Raw genomic sequence first — 21515 nt, 5'->3', positions numbered from 1 at the left:
TCCTTCTCCCCCTCTCATCACTACCTACCTCCTATCATCAGTACATCTTACCCCCTCCCCCTCTCATCACTACCTAGCACGTCTTTCCTGCCTTTCCCCACTTTACTCTGGCCCTGTTCCTCCCCCTTTCCTTCTCCAAAATAACTACGGCATGCTATGGCGCTTTTCGCAAATCACAACTCTGTCTACGTGGCGCTGCACATCTCTCTTATTCACTATCTTTTCTCATTCTTCGATTTCACCTCTCCTGTTGCAGGCATCGGGGCTTCTGTAGGATCTGCGTCCGGACTCATACCCTCTTACGATGTTTTGTATTATACCGGGGTCCGTGCATACTTTAGCGAGGAGTGGGAGAAAGCTGCGGAGCTGCTCGAAAAGTCGATGACGACCCGGGAGGCTCTGTTTCGGACACGACGGCAGTGCCATGAAGAATGTCTGCCAGCGGGACATGACAGGCTCCCAAAACTGGGTGTGTTTGTGTTTACTGTGTTGTATGTGGTCGATTCATAGGGTATGTGTGATAGAGAGTATGTCTCTCTGTCTCCACGAGTGTGCTGTGTGCATGCATGAAATATATTAAATCATAAGCTTCTGTTTGCCACTTACAATCACAGCTTGCATTAGGGCCTAGATTATCTCCCGGGAGTCAGTGATGACCCTATTTATCTATGGTCATGAGTGCAAGACAGTCCTGGTATGGTACATTCCAGTAATGTAGCATCTCTGCTGTGTGTGTGTGTGTGTGTGTGTGTGTGTGTGTCCTCAGACACCGAGAAAGGGAATGTGTGGGACCTATGGGCAGTGGACTGGGTCCAGCAGCGGGCTGAGTGTGTGCGGTTCTGTTTGGGACGGGCTGTCACTCCTGCAGGACAGCTTCCTGTGTCTGCCGACATCGAGTACGAGTTTAGCACCCGGAACCCCTATAACTTCCTCCAGGTCGTCTACTGGAATGTAACTATGAGTATATTCACCTGCTGTTTCATTATGTTCCTGTGCATATGCGTGGCTAACAGTTGAATTGTAGATCTGAAGTGCTAAATGCTGCATCATTGCATGCTAAAGCGATTACATTGGTTATTCCACTGGTAGTTAGTTACACTGGTAACTAGCTCACTTTACTACAATACTGTAGCAACAATACCCTACAACTACAGCTGTGGTCTTCATGCACTCTAGGTCATCTGTACTTAACTTTTCTTCCTCGTCGTCTACCTCATCCTCCTGTTATTTTTTTCCTCCCCTCTTTCCCCTCCTCTACATCTTCTACCTCGTTCTCGCTCGCTCTCTTTCCTCTCCTCTCCGCTCTTCCTCCTTCTCTTCGTCTTTTACCTCATTCTCTATYGCTTTCAACTTTTCCTCTCCTCCCCTCGCTTCTTCCTCAGCTAGGGAAAGTACAAAAGGCGGCGTCAGCAGCCCACACATTCTTCGTGGCCAACCCCAGCCACCTGGAGATGAGGAACAACATTGAGAAGTATAGACGGATGGAGGGAGTAACAGAGGACGCATTCCAGGATAGAGAGATGGAGACAGAGAAACACTGGGTAWTTTWAAAAAAGAGTGGGGGAGGGTTRTGTGTGTCTGAAAAATGGTCAAATAAATGCTAGATTGGATGCATAAATAAGTATTCATGAATCTTGTTGTAAGAAATATTCTTTGAAGATTCCCACGTGGCCTGAGGGCTCAAATTCCTCTCTGTGTTTCACCTTAGGTACCTAACCAATCGTAAAAGCCCTTTGGGCTCACACAGTAACCTCTGCATGCCCCCACAGCATTCCTGATAACATGTTACTAATGGAGTGTACTATAATACATCATGTGAACACCACTGGACTTTTGATATCACTAAAGCCTAACAGTAAAGAAAAAATGCAGTTMATTTCACTGCTCTGTTTTGTTTGTCTCCAGCAAGTCTTCGTGCTTTCCGTACGTACTATGCCCATTGGGAGTATAGGCCATCGACGACTYCTCTCCATCGCACTCTGTTCTTGATGTTTACCAATTATAGCCAACCTTTCCAGCTAACATTCCCCCCTCTTACCCATAACCTCCATCCCTCTATTAACCACAGGCCCTGTACGACTCCGCCCTCACTTCTGAGGCCTCCTCTGATTGGACGCACGCCGTGGAGAAATGGAGGGAGTGTGTGAACGAGACATTGAGACAGACTGATGAGTGTAGGGCGCAGTGTGAAGTCGCCTCACAGCGGCTCCCTGAGAGCAGAGGAGAGGACGGAAWGGACGGGGTGTTTGAGAAGGCTGCAGGTGAGAAAAACATGTTTGTTTGTTTAAAAATTGATATTTTTAAGGGTTTTATATATCCTTATTGAGATAGGACAGTGAAGAGGACAGAAAAGGTAGGAGAGATTGTGAGTCAGAAGGGCATGGGTCGGATTTGAACCCATGCTGAGATTGGAAGCTGGGCTGTACATGTGACACTAACCACTGGACCACACAGGTCACAGGAAAAACATGTTTGTGTTAATGAAGCTGGTTGTCTATGCAGGGCTATAACTCATTCATTGCTAGTAGGCTGAACCTCTAGTAGGCTGAAAATGTCTGTAAGGTAATAGTGTTATATAGCGTTATAAAGGCCTTATTATAGGGGGAGTGTTACCAGACAGCTGACTGTAAACAGTATAATGTCACGCAGTGCATATTTGGGTTGGTCCAAAACAAAGCAAAGATTGTAATTCTTATTTTTTTATTAAACTTTTTCTCCCCAATTTCGTGGTATCCAATTGGTAGTTACAGTCCTGTCTCATTGCTGCAACTCCCGTACGGCCTCGGGAGAGGCGAAGGTCGAGAGCCCTCCAAAACACAACCCAACCAAGCCGCACTGGTTCTTGACACAATGCCCACTTAACCCGGAAGCCAGCCGCACCACACCGTATACCAGCGTATAGTGTCAGCGTGCACTGCGCCCGGCCCGCCACAGGAGTCGCTAGTGCGCGATGGGACAAGGACCCTCCCCTAGCCTGGACGACGCTGGGCCAATTGTGCGTCGCCCCGTGGGTCTCCCGGTCGCGACAGAGCCTGGACTCAAACTCAGAATCTCTAGTGGCACAGCTAGCACTGCCTTAGACCACTGCGCCACTCGGGAAGCCTGTAATTAGTTTTACATGTATAGGATAGTTGTCCTACTATTTTATTCTATTGCTATTCTCTAATTTTCTAATCTTTCCTTCTCCTTATCATGTGATTTTTATCTCCCGTCCTCCAGCACTCTCCCTCTCCCTCCTGTCCTGCCATCAGGCCTGTGTGACCCAGGTGGCGACGCGACCCGGAAGGATTTCAGCCCAGGAGGACCTCCTACCCACACAGCTGGAGCATCTACACATCGCACAGTTCAAAGGTTAGACAGGGGAACGGTCATATCTGAAGTTACAGTAATGACCACATGATGACGCTAACGACAATTATGATGGTAACTCTGCTTCTACTGCAGCTGATGATACTGGCCAGGATATGGCACCTGAAATAAATGTATTATTTTAAATGGGCTCTGGTGCTTCATACAGGAGTTGACATATCTAGTGAACAACCAAAGCCCATCTCCCTCTCTCTCTCCCCTATTTCCCGCAGCGGGCGATCTAGGAGGAGCGGTGCGTTCTCTGCGGTCTCTCCTCCTGTTCTACCCCTCAGACAAAGACTCCCTCAGTAACCTGGAGCTCTACACAGAGACACTGGGAGGCGACACTGAGGCACATGGGACAAAGCCCTCCCAGGTACTACTGGTGCTCAGCCTCAAATCAACAACCCCTAGTCTGGCCCACTAGGGAGGTTTCATTTTATAAACAACACTCCTCAAATTTGACAGATACATTATTGTATCTTACTCTACTGTGAAGACCAGTATATTGGTTTTCTCTGTAGGCATCACTCTTTTAATTTAATTAAAAAACATATATAAATATATATATATATATATATATATATTGGTCGCTTACACATATTTAGCATTTGTTATTGCGGGTGCAGAGAAATGCTTGTGCTCCTAGCTCCAACAGTGCAGTAGTATCTAACAATTCACAACAATACACACAAATCTAAAAGTAAAAGAATGGAATTAAGAAATATCTAAATATTAGGACGAGCAATGTTGGAGTGGCATTGACTAGAATACAGTAGAATACAGTATATACATATGAAATGAGTAAAACAGTATGTAAACATTATTCAAGTGACCAGTGATTCCATGTCTATGTACATAGGGCAGCAGCCTCTAAGCCTCTGTGTCTTTATGTTCTCAGGAGATAGCCAGGTATGTGAGCCGCTCACTGCAGGAGAAAAAGCTACTCTACTTCGGAATGGAAAACCTCAACTTCAATTTCACCGACCCGGTATGATAAAGTTGTTTATTGATTATCCGTGGATCTGGTTTGGCCCAGAGCCATAAAGTAGCTACTGTATATCTAAGCTATATATGGCTCTGATTTGGTCACTCGCATTTACTTTCAAACTGAACGATACCGCAGTTTGTTCCTTTTGTGTTTTTTTCCCCCTCTCCCRTATAGGATCTCTGGACTCCAGAGAAGGTTGTTCCTGAATTGCTAAGAGACACATGGAGGTAAGAGGATACGTGAAGGAGAAAGTTACTGCTCAAGAGGACGGGAGTGTGGAGAGAAAGGGCTTTGAAGTGCTATTGGGCGGTTGAAAGCCATTTCCTTTTTGATTTCCAGAGCAGAAAAGGAAGTGCTGAATGAGAAAATGAAGGAGGGAGAGAAAGAGGTAGAGATGGACGATAGTGGGTTCTACGCAGGTAAGCATAAACATTAGTGTTTGGCATGTTACAAGCACACATTGACGGATTGGTAATGACAACAAACATTATTGGCTCGGGTCTCTGAGGATTGGGAAACACTAATCTGATAAACATTTATTTGATTTAAATGTTTGTGCGTGTGTGTGCGTGTGTGTGTGTGTGTGTGTGGACCCTCTTCCTGTGTCTCACTCACACCTCCGTTCTGTTCCCTCCCCCAGGGGGTCCCGTACCTCAGGTTGGTGTCACCATCAGCATGGACGACAATTCTTTAAATGGAACTAATCGCGTCGTGCTGGACGGAGTTCTAGATCAGAAGGAATGCGATACAGTACTGCGCCTAGCGACCGTAAGCTTGCATATGATTCGCTCAGGAAACAAGACTCCCTCAAACACAGGAAGAGAAGTTCAACAGAGATATGGAATTTAAATGAGCCCTGTCCCTTTGGTGTTTCCCATTGGATTGGAAATAATAACTAAAACTGCAATATAGTGATAATCACACCTAGCATATCAGGGGCCATATACAGTATATATATACAGTCAAAAGTTTGGACACACCTACTCATTCCATGGTTTGTCTTTATTTTTTACTATTTTCTACATTGTAGAATAATAGTGAAGACAATCAAAATATGAAATAACACATATGGAATCATGTAGTAACCAAAAAAGTGTTAAACAAATCAAAATATATTTTGATTTGAGAATCTTCAAAGTAGCCACCCTTTGCCTTGATGACAGCTTTGCACCACTCTTGGCATTCTCTCAACCAGCTTCACGAGAAATGCTTTTCCAACCGTCTTGAAGGAGTTCCACATATGGTGGAGCACTTGTTGGCTGCTTTTTCCTTCATCTGCGTCCAAACCATTCAATTGGGTTGAGGGTCAGGTGATTATGGAGGCCAAGGTCAATCTGACGTAGCAACTCCATCATTCTCCATCTTGGTCAAAATAGCCCCCACACAGCCTGGAGGTGTATTTTGGGTCATTATCCTTTTGAAAAACAATAGATAGTCCCACTAAACCAAACCAGATGGGATGGCGTATGCTGCAGAATGCTGTGGTAGCCATGCTGGTTGAGTGTGCTTTTTGAATTCTAAATAAATCCAAGACCAGTGTCACCAGCCAAGCAACGCACACCATCACAGACCTCCTGCCTTCCATGCTTACGGTGGGATGACCACACATTGCGGAGAATCATCTGTTCCCTACTCTGGCGTCTCACACAAAGACACGGGGGGTTTGGAAACGCAAAAACTCTCAAATTTGGGACTATAAGACCAAAGGAACAGATTTCCCCCGGTCCTTGCTCGTGGTTTCTTGGCCCCAAGCAAGTCTCTTCTTCTTATTGGTGTCCTTTAGTAGTGGTTTTCTTTGCAGCACTTCGAACCATGAAAGCCCTGATTCACGCATTCTCTTCAGTCTCTTCTGAACAGTATAACTCTTCTGAACAGTATATGTCTGTTACTTGACTCTGTGAAGCATTTTATTTGGGCTGCAATTTCTGAGGCTGGTAAACTCTATGACTTATCGCTCTGCCGCAGAGGTAACTCTGGATCTTCCATTCCTGTGGCTGGTCTCATGAGAGCAGTTTAGGCCATAGCAATTTGAATGGTTTTTGCGACTGCACTTGAAGAAGAGTTAAGTAATGATGGACTGTCGTTTCTCTTTGCATATTTGAGCTGTTCTTGCCATAATATGGACTTGGTCTTTTACCAAATAGGGCTATCTTCTGTATACCACCACTACCTTGCCACAACACAGGTAGGGGGTGACTACCTCATGAAGCTGGTTGAGAGAATGCTAAGAGTGTGCAAAGCTGTCATTAAGGCAAAGGGTGGCTACTTTGAAGAATCTCAAATATAAAATATATTTCGATTTGTTTAACACTTTTTTGGTTTTGATTCCATGTGTTATTTCATAGTTTTGATGTCTTCACTATTATTCTACAATGTAGAAAATAGTTTAAAAAAATAAAGAAAACCCCTTGAATGAGTAGGTGTGTTCAAACTTTTGACTGGTACTATATATATATATATATATATATTATACACTTTATGAATTTAGGCCCTGATCTTTATGGTTCTTAGGGATATGAGCCAGGGGTGGATTTGGAATTCAGCAATAGCAGAAGTATTCAAAAAGGGCTATGAGCTTATATCCTCATTGATGACTTCCTGTGTTGTTTCTGACAGGCTGCTGCGTCCGCTGGGGACGGTTACCGGGGGCGACGGTCCCCACACACACCCCATGAAAAGTTTGAGGGCCTGACTGTCCTCAGAGCTGTCAAGGTGAGAACGATGGAATCTGGAGATGAAATCTATCTGTCTGTCTCTCTGTCTGTCTATCTCTCTGTCTCACATGGCCACATAGCTAATGAACAGTTAAACACTTTTCTGCTCTGCAGTTGGCTCAGGACGGCATGGTGAACCAATCAGACGCTAAGCTGCTGCATGAGATGGGGGAGAGRGTGAGAACCCTCCTGCACTCCTACTTCAGGAGCCCCTCAGGACTCCATTTCTCCGACACACATCTCGTGTGCCGCAGCGCCATCACAGGTATGGTCCGCTCAAGCAATGCCCTCTATTTCTTGAAATGATGGTTCCAAAAATGTTTGGTTTCACATCTTCATATTTCATGTTCATTTCCATCTGTTCTGTTGACCTCGTTATGTATTATATTTGTGGGTCTCAATGCAAAACGCTTTTCCCATTTCTAGTGTAACCCAATAGCTAACCCCTGACTTGTATCAGGTGCCTTATCTGCTCTGTGTCATGTCACCCGTTGTGTTACCTGGGTCGTGTTCATTAGGGCATGCAATGGAAAACTGTCTAAAACGTTTTGCAACGGAAAACTAATATGATTGTTTATTATTGGACAACTCCAGGTTGTCCCTCTATTTCAGTCCATTTTCTTCCATTTGGTGCTGTTAGGTTCTAATTTTCAGAGTAAAAACAACTGACACTCTGAAAGCTCAAAAGTATATTCTTCCCAGAGGGTCAATACAGCTGCACTAGACAAAGACATGTTTACAATAGTTGTGGTATATGTACCCCACTTTGGGTGGAGTCTCCTCCTTCTCGCTACATTGTATCTTTATTGCTAGGCAGGAAACTAAGTGATACGGGCCATAAACTTTTCTTTCTCCCTTAACGTGACCTGACCTGACCTTGACCCCCTTCATCGCTAATCCATGGCTCTCTCCCCTTATCAATGCCTGCCACATGTGATCGTTTTCCCTGCACTCAGCACATTCTAAGCTTAATTGTACACACCATATACCTTCCTCCTACAGATAACCATTCACTTCTGGTGTAGACCCTCTGAACCTAAGCACTCGATATTTCAATAGGATACCTGATAATTAACCCTATCTAAAGTTTATGAGTTAGTACCCAGAATCCATCGGTGCCTAATGAACATGGCCCTCGTGTTGTGTGTCCTGTCCAGGGGACCAGGAGGGGAGACTGGACCTGTCTCACCCTGTTCATGTGGACAACTGTCTACTGGAACCTGAGACCAGACAGTGCTGGAGAGAACCACCTGCCTTTACACACAGAGACCTGAGGTACACACACACACACATTCATGCGCACACACGCACGCATACTGGCAAAACACATGCACCCACACAGAAGCATGCAGACGTGTGCACTGTGCATGCACAGACATGTAATTACACTTAAAAAACACACACAAGACTTGGAAGTTGAGCTATATAATACCACATACACTCCCATGTGTATGCAATTGGACAGKGAAGCTAAAATTGTACATTTGGYTCTATACTCCAGCAGTTTGGATTTGAGATCAACTGTTTCATATGAGGCGACAGTACAGAATGTAACTTTTTATTTTCGGGTATTTTCATACATATCTGTTTTACCATTTACAAATTGAAAACATTTATGTGATTTTGTCGTCAATTGGCAGCTTCATTTAAATAGTACCGCAAACACCAGTCTACGCCAAAGTGGAAGAGCGACTCCGGATGCTGGCCTCTAGGCAGAGTTCTCTGAACAGTGGTCTGTGTTCTTTTTACCCATCTTAAATTTCTTTTAATTGGCCAGTCTGAGATATGGCTTTTTCTTTGCAAACTCTGCCTAGAAGGCCAGCATCTCCGAAGTCGCCTCTTCACTGTTGACGTTGAAGACTGGTGTTTTGCGGGTAATATTTAATGAAGTCTGCCAGTTGAGGACTTTGAGACTCTGTTCTCTCAAACCTACGACATCTTATGTGACTTGACATCTTGCTCAGTTGTGCACTCGCGGGCCTCCCACTCATCTTTCTATTCTGGTTAGGAGCCCAGTTTGCCTGTTCTGGTGAAGGGAGTAGTACAAAGTATTGTGACACGAGAGTGATTTCCAATTCTTGGCAATTTCTCGCAATGGAATGCCTTCATTTCTCAGAAACAAGAAAGAACTGACGAGTTTCAGAAGAAAGTCTTTCGTATTTCTGGGTCATTTTGAGCCTGTATCGAAACCCCAAATGCTGATGCTGTTTCCGATACACTCGTTGTAGACTAGTTTAGTCATGTAAATGTGGTATTTCAGTTTTTATGTTTAATACAATTTGCCAAACAAATAAAATGTAATAACCTGTTTTTTGCTTTTGTTATTATGGGGTTACTTGTGTGTCAGCATTGATGAGGATTTTTAGAATAAAGGCTTGTCAAAACAAGTAATAAAACAAAAGTGTGAGGGGTCTGAAATACTTTCCAAATGCACGCGTATGTCCAAATAACGTATGAACTTCTTAAAATGGGGGAGAGACTAGATACTATACAAGCTTTATTTCTAAAACGGTAAACCAGATACGTGATGAAATACCTCGAAATAAAAAGGTGACATTCTGTACTGATCGCCTGCATGTGAAACATTCGTAGATCACCCCAATCCAAAATGCTGCGAGTGTAAAGCGCACAGTTGGAAACATTGCTTCTACTGTCCAAATACATACGGTGAGTGAGACTGTATGTACATTACTGAGTGAACATAACTGCGAGAACGGCAGTCTAGGGCTGATGACATTTAAAACCTGAACACTGTTTGAATGGTCGCCTCATACGAAAAGTAAAGGAATACCAAACACAGCATTCCAAACGAACGACATGGTGCCTATTTCTACAGCAATGGTCTAAGGATTATGTGAATTTGCTAGGCTAGGGGGGTGTGGGAGTAATAATGATAGCTTGGTATGTGTACCGCTCTGTGAGGTTGCTATATGTAGCTACGAATTATGTTAGATTGGTGTGAGGAACTATCTTGATCTGTAGGGCATGTTTACAAAGTGTGTGTTTGCAAAGATGTAGGTGGGCGAATCTGACAACTTTGACTAAGACTTGTGAAGTGCCGACTAAGTCCTGTCTAGATTTCCACATTCCCACGACTGTGCTCTATCTGAAGCGATTGACTATTGACGGTGGGTGAGCCTTCTTCACATAGAAGGGATGCCAAGACTGTCACAGTACAGTCACTTGACATGATATACTCAAGTAGACACACTTTACACTGGTCTGGTTCCTTCACATGCTTTGGACCTATGGCCCACCGTGACGGTCCATCACTTACTGGCCATTGCTAAGAAGGGATGGAAAGCACAGCTTCTAACATATGCAATTCTATACGCTTACCCGTCAGTAAACGTAAACACTAAGTATATCTCTAAGCTAAATTAAGAACAAATAGCTTTGTGTTGTTGTACTTCTCAGTTAGCTTTCTGAACAATATTCCTCTTCTATTCCTTCTAAGCAGGCCCTTTATAGAGGCTACCCCTTCTGACGCCTCTATATTCCCCCCCCTCTCCTCTCTCTCTCTCTCCTCTTTTTTCTCTTCTCTCTCTTTCTCAATCTTCTCTGTCTCTGTCCTGTAGGCCCGGGTGAAGCCCACACTGTGGTCGAACCTGGTGGGCGTTCTCCTCCGGTCCTGTCAACCCCCATGGTGTGACCTTGCTGTGACCCTGGCCGCAGATGTGCACTGGCCCTCTGGTTCAACCAAGGAGAAAGCAGCACAACGGGATATGGTGAGAACCTCGTTTATGGATTTGGGTTGCTCTTTAAAAGCCTTGGCCGCGATCAAGATATGTTTGGCATGACAATGACCATAGGAGTCTGGCAAGACAGCACAAACAGAATCGGGGACCGGCTAACGCTATCGAAGTTTTTTTTTAAAAAAAGTGTTCAGCTAGTTGCCCCTAACCACTTTTTTAAATAAACTAGTATTGTATTAAATGGTTAAGGTGAGCGATCATAGATCAGCTGAAATTAACCATTACAGTTTTACATTGTATAGTCATTTAGTCAGGCCACCATGAGCGCTTTTAAACCATTGGGTCTTCACCTTATATATCCTAGTTGGACCTACTTTCAACTCAGTGATGCTAACTCTGTGTTAGGGGGGTGGTCGAACTGGCTTAGCTTATCTATCCTAGGTCATTCTTAAAGGGTGGGTAGGAACTTTCTACGCCTACTGGGAATTAAAAAAGGTGACATGCAAGGATTAGTTTAATACAACAATACTGTACTAGTCAACAAGTCAGCTGCAGTAACAAACCAGAACATACATGCAAAATCGTAATGGTTGCTTGCTTTTTCATCTTTCCCCATCTAGCGCCTGAACATCTCGCTATTTTCCTAATGTAATTGTCACTCTTTTGTGTTTAGATATCGCTTTTCGAAGAATAATCCTACGTCAGTCAGGGTTGGCAGTTCAAATACATGAGGCACTTCGATCTGACCGTTGTGTCGGGTTTATTAATAACTCTATAATGTTCAAGGGTTGAACTTGAGAAAGTTCTGCACATTTTCCCCTGGATTTGAAAGGAGCAACTTCTGTTTTTACACCAGCTAGCCTGGACTTTTGTGCTGATCACGGCCGTGGCGTGAACACTTCACCTCACCATTACTGTACCTTCTGTGGCTCATGCAGGAGAGGGGAGGAGGCCGATGGCCTGTGGGTGTGGATTGGACAGAGTGTGACGAAAGGAGGAAGAAGTAAGAGAGGAGAAGCAAACGCTTCCTGCTCGGAGTGGTAGAAAGCGGAAGCCAGTTCGTCGATGGATAGCAGGATGGGCAAGGCTGACGGGGGAAAGGACGAGCTGTGATGAGCTGCTGTGATGGATTTTAAGACTGAACCACCCACGCTGAACAACGGGGTAGTCCTGTCTCACCTCCCGTCCTACTTGGTTGGACCGTCCCGGTCCAGCCACCAGTCCCCTTTTCCCAAAGACCATGAACTTTCTCTACTTTTTCACCAGGCTTTTCAATCCCTACCACGCTCCTTCCGCTCTCTCTACCTCTTTCCTTCTCTCTGTTCTGTGAGACCATTTGTGAAAGAAGGTATTTTTGTCTATCTTTCTCGCTCGCTCTCTTCCACTCCCTCAGCAGCCTTTTCTCTTTGAGACTGTGTTGCTTGCTTGTGTGGCCTTTCCACCTCTTCATTGACATCAGTTCATTTTGTGTTACAGCTGTATGCCTTAGTTTCTGGCTATGTACATAAATTGTTACATACATGCTGGAGAAAAGTAAAGAATTGAATAAAAGGTATTAGCGTAAATGGTGGAGAGAGTGGCAAGAGTGGGATGAAAAGCCTACCCTGACGGTGCTTTCCGAAGTGGAGAAAATCTCTCATACACAACCCTGTAAAGGTTAAAAGATCAACTCCAAAACCTCCTGATATCAACTGTTTAAACCTTTACATTATACCCCGTTTACGGTTGAACATGGCCAGATTTAGAAACGTAGAGGCTGTACGGATTAAAATGCATCCCGACGGACGTCAGAGGTCCTGGCTTTGCGCTTCACAGGGCTGTATGGGTTTTTGACTGACCGCCGTTATTGGATTTGAGCAACCGCGCACGGACAAGAAGTTGCCCATCCCTCCTGGTTAATTGGGCCACCTTCGCAATGTTTTGTTGAATGAGTGAGCGAAACGCTTGTAAAGTTACGTATGGCTTCAATGTATTTTGAAAGATGAGACGTTGGATTATATTAAATACAGCTTCTGACGTCCATGACAACAAGCCCAAGATACCGCATAGGGACCAAAACGTGCACTTTCAACATTTTCCATAATCATAAAACTCATGTCATATAGTGTCTTAACGTTATATGATACTATGTTTGATGTACAGTTACAAAGATGATGGCATCATACCTGGTTGTTCTGAACAGAATATAGCTTTACGTTTTGTTATTCGAATGCCGCCCTGAATGCAGACCCTTTATGACCAATGAGATCTTTCTGAATTGCCTGTGAAAGCCTAACTTGGTAAGATCGTACAAAACTGGTTGGGCAATAGAACCACGCTTTCAAATGCATGCTCGCCTGACCCAGATTGAGATTTAATTGTTGGATTGCGGTAAGAAATCAACACCGTAATTGTGTGATGGAAGCGATGCCAGGTGTTGCGTTCCAAACTAAACAACCACAAGTGTGCTTGCTCTAGTTTCTCTAACTGCAGCAGCTCGGAGAGCATTTTCCAAGGAATATATTTTCCATAATACTGAAATGTATCTAGATTCTTTTCTTGATTTCGTTTATCAAGTCTTGTGTCAATTTAACTGTTGCGTCTCACTCACCTTTTGGTCAATAATTTCCCCATTAATCTTTACATAACAATTTTCCCTTTCATTGCTACCAGTGGTGTATGCATATGGTTTCCATATTTATTCTGGAAGAAACATTTCAATTTAGCCTATCCATATAGGCCCAATTCCACAAGTGTAAGGGGTTTAAAATCATACTGTGCATGTGACTAGAGAGAGAGACTGAGGGAGAAGTGGGGGTTGAGATAATGGGATAGGTGTGGATTCGTACCTGAGTCCATTAAGTTGATTACCTCAGTGCCAGGGCTGCCCTTTAACTGTGTGGAGATTAAGAACGCAATGAAACGCAAGAGAGGGTTAATGTTTGAATGTCAGAGATGGAGGAGAGGTAGAGGAGGGGAAGGGAAGAGAGAGGTAGAACAGATAGAAAGAAAGGATTAACACCTGCTCAGGGATTAGAACCCGGCAGTTCAGAAACCTGACATAGAAGGGAAAGAACAGAGAGGGAGGGGGATAGACCACGCCCTGCAATGCATTAAAAACTGATGCTTAGGGGGAAAGAGAGGGAGAGACACAGAAAGAGACAGAGAGAGAGGTATGCAGAAGGGGGAAGGATGAAAGAGAGAATTCCGTTAATCCCTCATAAATGAGTGCATTGTTTATGAGTTTAGGAAATCTCTCCCTATTTAGAATATGGAATCATCAATCCAACTAGAAATCATTTAATAATTCACATCCAGGTCGGACCACTCACAATTTCTCCTCCCATTAAAACACTCCCCAATTTTTATATCTCCCACCTCTTCTCCCCCTCCTCGCATTACTGAGTCCGTCAGTCAAGCACTGTTTACCACCCATATTGAACTCTCGTCACGCCCCCCTCCGCCCGTTGTGATAATCCGCGGGTTGCCTGCAGAAATTGGGGTTCGACTGGCCTGTTAATGGACTCCTGGTTTTTAACCGCTTCCCTCCCTTCAGGCTACGCCTCTCCAAGCTGCTTGTTTCCTTAAAGGCGCAGTTAATTGTGTTTGAGCAGGGTTAGCATCTATAACGCATAGCATCTCTCAGAGAGACCCCACTTGTCTAGCGTCAAATTGTGTGTCTATACGTGGGCTATGTGAACACGAAGTGATGTACTGGTTATATCGGACTGTACTTAATCTGTGAATTCAACACGATTAGTAATAACCCCCCCCGCCCCCCCATCTTTTTAAAATGCATAATAGTAACAAAGTCATGTATAGTAAAATCACCTACTTAACGGGAACTCGCATTCAAATGCGTAAGGACAATCATAAATGACGTAAAGGAACACATAAGTTTGAATGTGTTGAGTCAATTTCTTTATAGTTGAATGTGATCCACAGATTATTTACTTGTTTCTATTTTTTCTATGTGTGTTTTCCTCTAATTGACCTAGGTATACATCCACTATTATATACAGTAATATACACTTAGTGTACAAGAAATTAGGAACCACTCTTTCCATGTACATAGGCTGACCAAGGTGAATCGGGTGAAGTTTATGATCCCTTTTTCGGATGTCAAATCGTTAATGTCACTTCAAATCAGTGTAAGAGGCAAGGGGAGGACGACAGGAAAAAGAAGCGATTTTGTAAAGCCTGATCCTTGAGACATATGGATTGTGTGTGTGTCCATTCAGAGGGTGAATGGGCAAGACAAAATTTTATGCCTTGAAGGTAAGTATGGTGCAGGCACCTAAGAACTTTGCCGTTGGTTTTCCACCACACCCGGTGTAAAGGACCAGAACATCCAGCCAACGTTGACACATAACTGCGGGAATGCATTGTAAGTCCAACATGGCCAGCATCTCTTTGTGTGAACTGCTTTTCGACACCTGTAGTGTCCATGCCCTCGACAATTGAGGCCTTTTCCCTTTCTCCGTGCAACTCAATTAAGAAGGTGTTCCTTAATGTTTTGTAAACTTCAGTGGTATATTACATGTCCATTATCCATATATCCTTTTCAGTATGTCCTACCTAAGATTTAAGCAGACATTAGCTAATCGTATAGGCCGGTTTAAATGTAACGCCTCTTTTTGATACTGTATAGATGTGCTCAAGTCAAGTCGAGTGTATCCTGTCATATCAATGTTGTTAGTCGCTGTCGACACTATAGAAGCACATAGGTCAAGGTGACAAATAAAGACAGGAGATACAAGTATCACAACAATTGACCGAGAAGGGATAGTTTAGTCTATTAGGTAGGGCTTTCACTTCAGTGTCTTCCCAGTTGTTTGTCGATTGCCTGATTCTCTGGCTGTGTAATGTGACATTTAATCCACACCCTCCCCTTCCTTTGTTTAGACTGGGACAGTGGGGGGCTGCTAATGGCGTACATGAGTAATTATGCTGTATAGCATCAAACAGAGCACAGAAGGCTCGTGCTTCTTTCCTGGCTGTCACATCCAACTGCAGCCCAAAAGGCTGCTCTGCTCTGCCCAGGCTCATGCTGACGCGGTGCTAACTTAGCTGAATGTGGCGAGACCAATAGAGACCGACCACACAAAAGCTTTAACAGGAATTTAATAATTCTCGCACCCCACGCTGGTTCGCTCACATTCCCAGCCATACCTTCTGCTCCCCACTCTCTTTCTATATCCCTCTCTGTGACTGTCCTCCTGAATCGCGTCGCGCCTGTCAGAAAAAAGGGGAGCGTTTCTTTCGCTCCAACGAGTCCTGTTGCTGATTTGACCAGCGAGAGAGGGTGGAAGTACTGGGTTATACTAACTATCAAAAAAACGGGTCAACTACTATCCACTAACCTAATGATTTAGTCTCATTACCTTAATGCTAACCAAAACCCCCCTAAAAAATCTTAGGCTACTGGAGTCAGCAGTCGTTAAGATAAGTTCAGCAAGTTCAATAGGGCAATGTGGTTGTAAACTTCTCTCCTTTTCAACTCGTGCCTGTTCTCGCTACTCGCTGTGTTTTTGTTCTCCTTCTCTCTCTCCTCTCTCTTCTCACACCACCTGGACACTCTTCTCTGTCTCGCTCTTTTTACTGTGTTCTCACTTTTAGTACGTTGTGCCTTTTTTGTCATATTGGTGGCAGTATAATGTAGCTCATCGAGACATGCAAAGTGACACGATATAAAAGTGCGTAAATACAGCGATCATGGACCACATTCTATGAACCCATGGCTACGAGTACCCGTGAAAGAAGTAAGCGTCTTCTCAGAGGACAATAAATCTATTCTATTCTTACACATTGCTACAAAGCCACATGGGGTATCTCTCATCAGGTCATAGTAGGCGGTTGAGGTGCTGGCCTAGAGGTTCATTCATCATATACCTTCTCTCCTGGTGGCTGAGATGTGTTGGTGCGTGAGTTACACAACGTCGCCACTGTCCTCGTACTGGTCCCCATCGCTTCTGTCTCTGTCTGTGATGCTGGCTTTTTCTTATATTATAACTTCTTCTCAAGTTTACAAAAACACTGGAGCTCCCTGCCAGTCACAGGCTTTCACAGCCAGCAACCCCCGATAAAAAGCATGTCCAGGAGTGCATTTTTTTACTGAATTTTTTATTAATGCAGGACGGTTTCCCTGTCTTTTGACCCCATGACAGTTTGCCCACGCTTTGGTTTGGTGTGCTTTGCCCTCGCCCTCTCTCTCTCACTCCTTTCTCTCTTCGCAATGTATCCCACTCTCTCTCTCTGTTCGCTCGCGTCTTCTCTCTCTGTTTCTTCTTTCTCTCTTCCTGCTCACTCTCTTCTGTCTCTCCTCCCCCTCTCTCTTTGGTCTTTTTTTTCTCCCTTTTTTTTTTCCCCTTTTTTTCCCCCCCTTTTTTTTTTTTTTTTTTTTTTTTTTCCTCCTCTTTCTCCTCTGTCTCCCTCTCTCAGCCCCGCCCACCCTTCTCTCTGCTGTCCATCGATGGATTTATCCCTCACGCTGATCTCTCTTCATCCGCTCGCCAATTCCTCATCTGTTCTGACACAGGAGAGAGAGTGTGTGAGAGAGAGAAGATAGAGAGAGAGAGAGAGCAGAGGGTGGAATATCCATTCTGTGTGGGACAGGAAAACTGAATAAAAAACTGAAAGTCTATTTTGTAACGAGAAGAAGGGGTAAACAATATGACAACCAAACGAAGGGACCCCTGAAAAGTTGAGAATAGGTTAATGAAACCGCACTGGAGAACTTCCTTTATTTGGTGAGTGGGCAGCCATATAATTTTATTTTACACCTCAATTGTTGTTTTGTTTGTTTGTAGTTTTTGAATTGGATATGTGAAATAGATGTGTAAGTGAAAACCTTCTGTCACAGTAGTGCTTGTAATGGGAGCTCTTGGGTTGAAACAGATTTGGTACATTTTTTGGTCATTTAGCAAACACTCTTATCCAGAGCGAACTTACAGGAGCAATTTGGGTTAAGTGCCTTGCTCAAGGGCACACATACAACATATTTTTTACGCTATTTGGCTCGGGGGATTAAACCTGTGACCTTTCGGTTACTGGACCAATGCTCTTAAACGCACTTTTATGCAGTGGGCTAAATCAGGGTCACCCTAGAGTGATTCTTTGTAGTCTTAAACAACTCTACTTTGGAATCAAAAGTACACATCTTTCACACACATGGTTTAAAAAAAATAAGACATCTTGCACCATGTCATATGAGTTGAAAATTGTATTACATTTAAAAGTTTTGCATTCAATTAATTTACACTTTTATATACATCACAGAAGACTGAAACGTAGCAGCACTGTTTGACTAAGAAACAACAGGATTGTCCATCAGGTTTTTACATAAATCCTTTATTAATGATGAAATGATGAAAAATCATTAATAAACATATCCACACACGCTTTTTGGTAATTGACTGTAGGGGCTAGCACCCGCTAGGCTCAGTGCCTGCTGCCGCCAGATTAGTTTGTGGAGTGGTAGAGGTACTTTTTAGTTCTGAATTGAGTGTGTCCTGATTTTCTCATATAATCAAGTGAGTGGGTTCTGTTGGGATAGTATCAAATTTCATTTGATTAGCACTATGACGAGGGTGCGTTTAATGGCGACAAAAGAACAAACAGTTAATCAATACTGTAAAAATCGATGAATTTTTTCTCTACAACCTGGTAGGTGAATGTTAATTTAAGAAGTATGGAAGCATGGTCAATTCCTTTGAGATTTAAATGGAAAAAGAACATTAACTTGGGATTGGATATATTTATTGAATGTTTTACATTTTATCGTTATACAAGGATTTGCATATGAATGTATATTATTATAATGCTGTTAATATTATATTGCCACTAACTAATGCGTTCTTCTGGCTTACAGATAGTCCTTAAGGAAACATTCATTGTATCTTCTAAGTGGATTTTCCCCATTGACCGACCGTTTACACATGCAGCTCAAATTCTGTCATATTTTTTTCCACTAAATTGGTCTTGACTCAATCAACTATCAGACCTTCACCTCAAATCTTTTTTCAAGAGCCTGATGTGATTGGGCAAAAGACCATCAGTGGAAAACAAAATCCGAATTTGGGCTAACGCAGTCCATTTGAATGATCAATCCTTGTTTAAGTGTTTTTTTTAAGAGCATTTTAGCAGTGTTTTCCTCTGATACATCATTTTGGAATACATTTGAAATTCTCTGCGCAGTGGTATCACTAGTGTTGTGGGTGTCCAGCTGGCATAGGTGCTGAAACTTGGTACTTTGTGTGTAGACCCTTTCATTAGCACGGAAACTTACAGTTCAAGGCGTTTTTCCCGTTCAAATCAAAAATAAAGTGTCTTGCTTACAAATTGGCAAAGTTTCTTCAGTCCCATTCTCAGAAAGGCCTGTTTTAGTGGCTAAATTCTCACTAAGGGATGGCCACCGTCACCGTTAACGTTTATCAATCTGCCTAATAGTAATGTGACACAATACTAAATGGCGTGTCAATAGTGAAAAGGTGAAAACATTTTACAGCGAGAACAAGATCTGTCTTACACATTCCTACAATCACTGTCAAGTCATTGCCCACGATTAATACAGAAATCACCTATCTCAACCTCCTGGATTTTAACAACCCCCTTCTCTCCTTCTCCCTCCCTCTTTATCCACACCACCAGTTTTTGGCCCCTCCCTCTCTCATCTCTCCATCACGCCCCTCTCCTCTCTCTCCCCTCTTATCCAGATGCAAGAGCAGTTTCAGTAATCGGATGAGAAGCAGATTTGAGTTCAAAAGGGCTTCCTTTATCAATCTCAAGCCACTAGGATTTAAACTCACTCTTCTCCTGCGTCGCCCTCTAACCCCGCCCCCCTCCCCCCCCTCTGTGTTAATTGTCACTCCCCTCTGCGACAACTCTAGCAGGAATTTTAATACGCATGCAACAATGGCAGGCCAGGGTCTCAGGGACAGGATGGCAAAGGGCAATAGCACAAGTTGAAACACCTTTTTTTTTAAATGGTCCCGTTTTATTGGTTCCGTACTATTATAAATGTCATTTTCTCAGGGAACGCAAATATATGGCCCTAAATCCAGATGAAGGTAGATAAGGTGACCAATTGTGGATACACTCCCTTTAGGTGAGGGAGCAGAACACCTATGAAGCGCAGCTACTTCAGAATGGATGCAATCGGCCATTAGGGTTAATTGTTTTAGGCATTTTCTAATATTTAGACGTACGATTTACACAGTGTTTTATACCCGCATGTAACCCTTCAGTACTAACAGATAGGAACAGCAAAGACAAAGAAAGTGAATATCTTTCTCTCTCTCTGAGTCACTGCTCTTTCTCTCTCCCTCTACCTTTCTTCCTCAAACAAATGAAGAGGCAAATATTTGGTAATGCGATTTGACAGAGACACTTAGACAATAGAGAGAGCGAGAGATTGCAGCAAAGAAACACGACCAAAGCCAAGGAATATAGGCTATTCTTTTCCTGGTAGTTTTTCAAGGTAAGATAGAGTACGATCCCGAATAATTCATCTGTCACAAAATATTTGTGAAATATGGTTTTATTAGACTGTGGCCGGATTGTTTACATGATATTTATGTTATGTGATTATAATGTTTAGCGTGTTTTAAAGTAAGGGTTTATCTTCTTGATTTCTAGAAAAATAGTCTGATACCCATTGCCAGTTTTTAAAAGTTCCTTTATTTGATAATGTGACGTAGATACTTAGAGAGTTAATTCCTACTGGTTTTGGTCCTTTACTTGATGTAGGACTAAACTTAGAATATTTTGGTCTGTGAAAAAACTATTCAGTCCTCATGTGATTCAGCTCCGACATTACCTAAATTGCATCGTTAGAAGCGCTGTGATCGTAATATCAACTGGAATCACAAAAACATAAGTGCTTTCCCGGGCTGACGTAAGATTGGAAAGCTTTCCAAGTCTATGGCACTACAGTATATTGAGATAGTGAAAAGGGCAGAGTAATACTGTGATTCGCTTTAGCTAGTATAAGCAACGAGGAGAGATATCAACAAGAAAAAAGTGTTAGCATTAAGAATGACACAACCATACAAGGTTTGAGTTTACAACAGGGTGGGAAAGTGTGTTTCCATGTATAATGCAGTATGTTGTCCATATTAATTTAGTTTCAATGTAGTTGCACACGCTTGTTATGTGTGTGTGTGTGTGTGTGTTGTGTGTGTGGTGTGGGTGTGTGTGTGTGTGTGTGTGGTGTGTGGTTGTGTTGTGTGTGTGTGTGTGCATATGCATATTCTGTGCAAGTGAGCTTGTTTGGACTATGGGAGGGTGGGTTTGTGAGTGTAATGGGTATTAGTGTGTGGGTTGTGTGTGTGTGTGCCTGTGTTTGTGAGGGTTTTTGCAAGTAGTTGAGGGAGGTTTGAATTGCAAACAGTAGCTAAACAACAAAGAAATAAAGGGTAAGACCTTGATTCAAAAAGCTGGTAACATGATAAATATATCAGGTGTTTGCTGTTATACAGGTAAAAGACATTGAATTCACAGTGAGAGATGGATATTAACTGATAAAATACATTTTCATTTTTCCCTCTCTTCCCGCAGGATTAAGTCTGGCTCACCTGATTTCCACTTCCTGTCTCCATCGTGACAACGCCTACCAAGCCGTTGCCATGGGCGAAATGGGGAGCTTGCGAAGAGGCGGACAAACCTCAAGATCAGATCACTGTCAGTTATCAATCAATATTAAGAATCCAACATATGGTCAATTGACACAACATGCCACCAATTTTGACTTCCGCTTTTAAGTCAACCCTCCCAAAGACACACATACAG

At 43.2% G+C, this 21515-nt stretch overlaps 1 protein-coding gene across 1 annotated transcript in view; it reads left to right on the top strand.

The window, feature by feature from the left end:
* Positions 1-64: 64 nt before the first annotated feature.
* LOC111965230 (prolyl 3-hydroxylase 3) overlaps positions 65-21515 on the top strand; it is a 24570-nt gene continuing 3119 nt past the window's right edge. Inside the window, 13 exon segments of the mRNA XM_023989289.3 lie at positions 65-469; positions 767-951; positions 1383-1541; positions 2069-2261; positions 3220-3351; positions 3582-3724; positions 4250-4339; positions 4514-4566; positions 4679-4758; positions 4980-5107; positions 6956-7051; positions 7168-7318; positions 8211-8328. Of these exon segments, the coding sequence (XP_023845057.1) occupies positions 157-469; positions 767-951; positions 1383-1541; positions 2069-2261; positions 3220-3351; positions 3582-3724; positions 4250-4339; positions 4514-4566; positions 4679-4758; positions 4980-5107; positions 6956-7051; positions 7168-7318; positions 8211-8328 (1841 nt within the window). The 5' untranslated portion in view covers positions 65-156.

Source organism: Salvelinus sp. IW2-2015, linkage group LG6.1 (assembly GCF_002910315.2).
Source record: "Salvelinus sp. IW2-2015 linkage group LG6.1, ASM291031v2, whole genome shotgun sequence".
In the NCBI taxonomy this organism is placed as follows: Eukaryota; Metazoa; Chordata; class Actinopteri; order Salmoniformes; family Salmonidae; genus Salvelinus; species Salvelinus sp. IW2-2015.
Note: the sequence above shows the minus strand (reverse complement) of the source record. Positions and strands in the feature narration are given on the sequence as shown.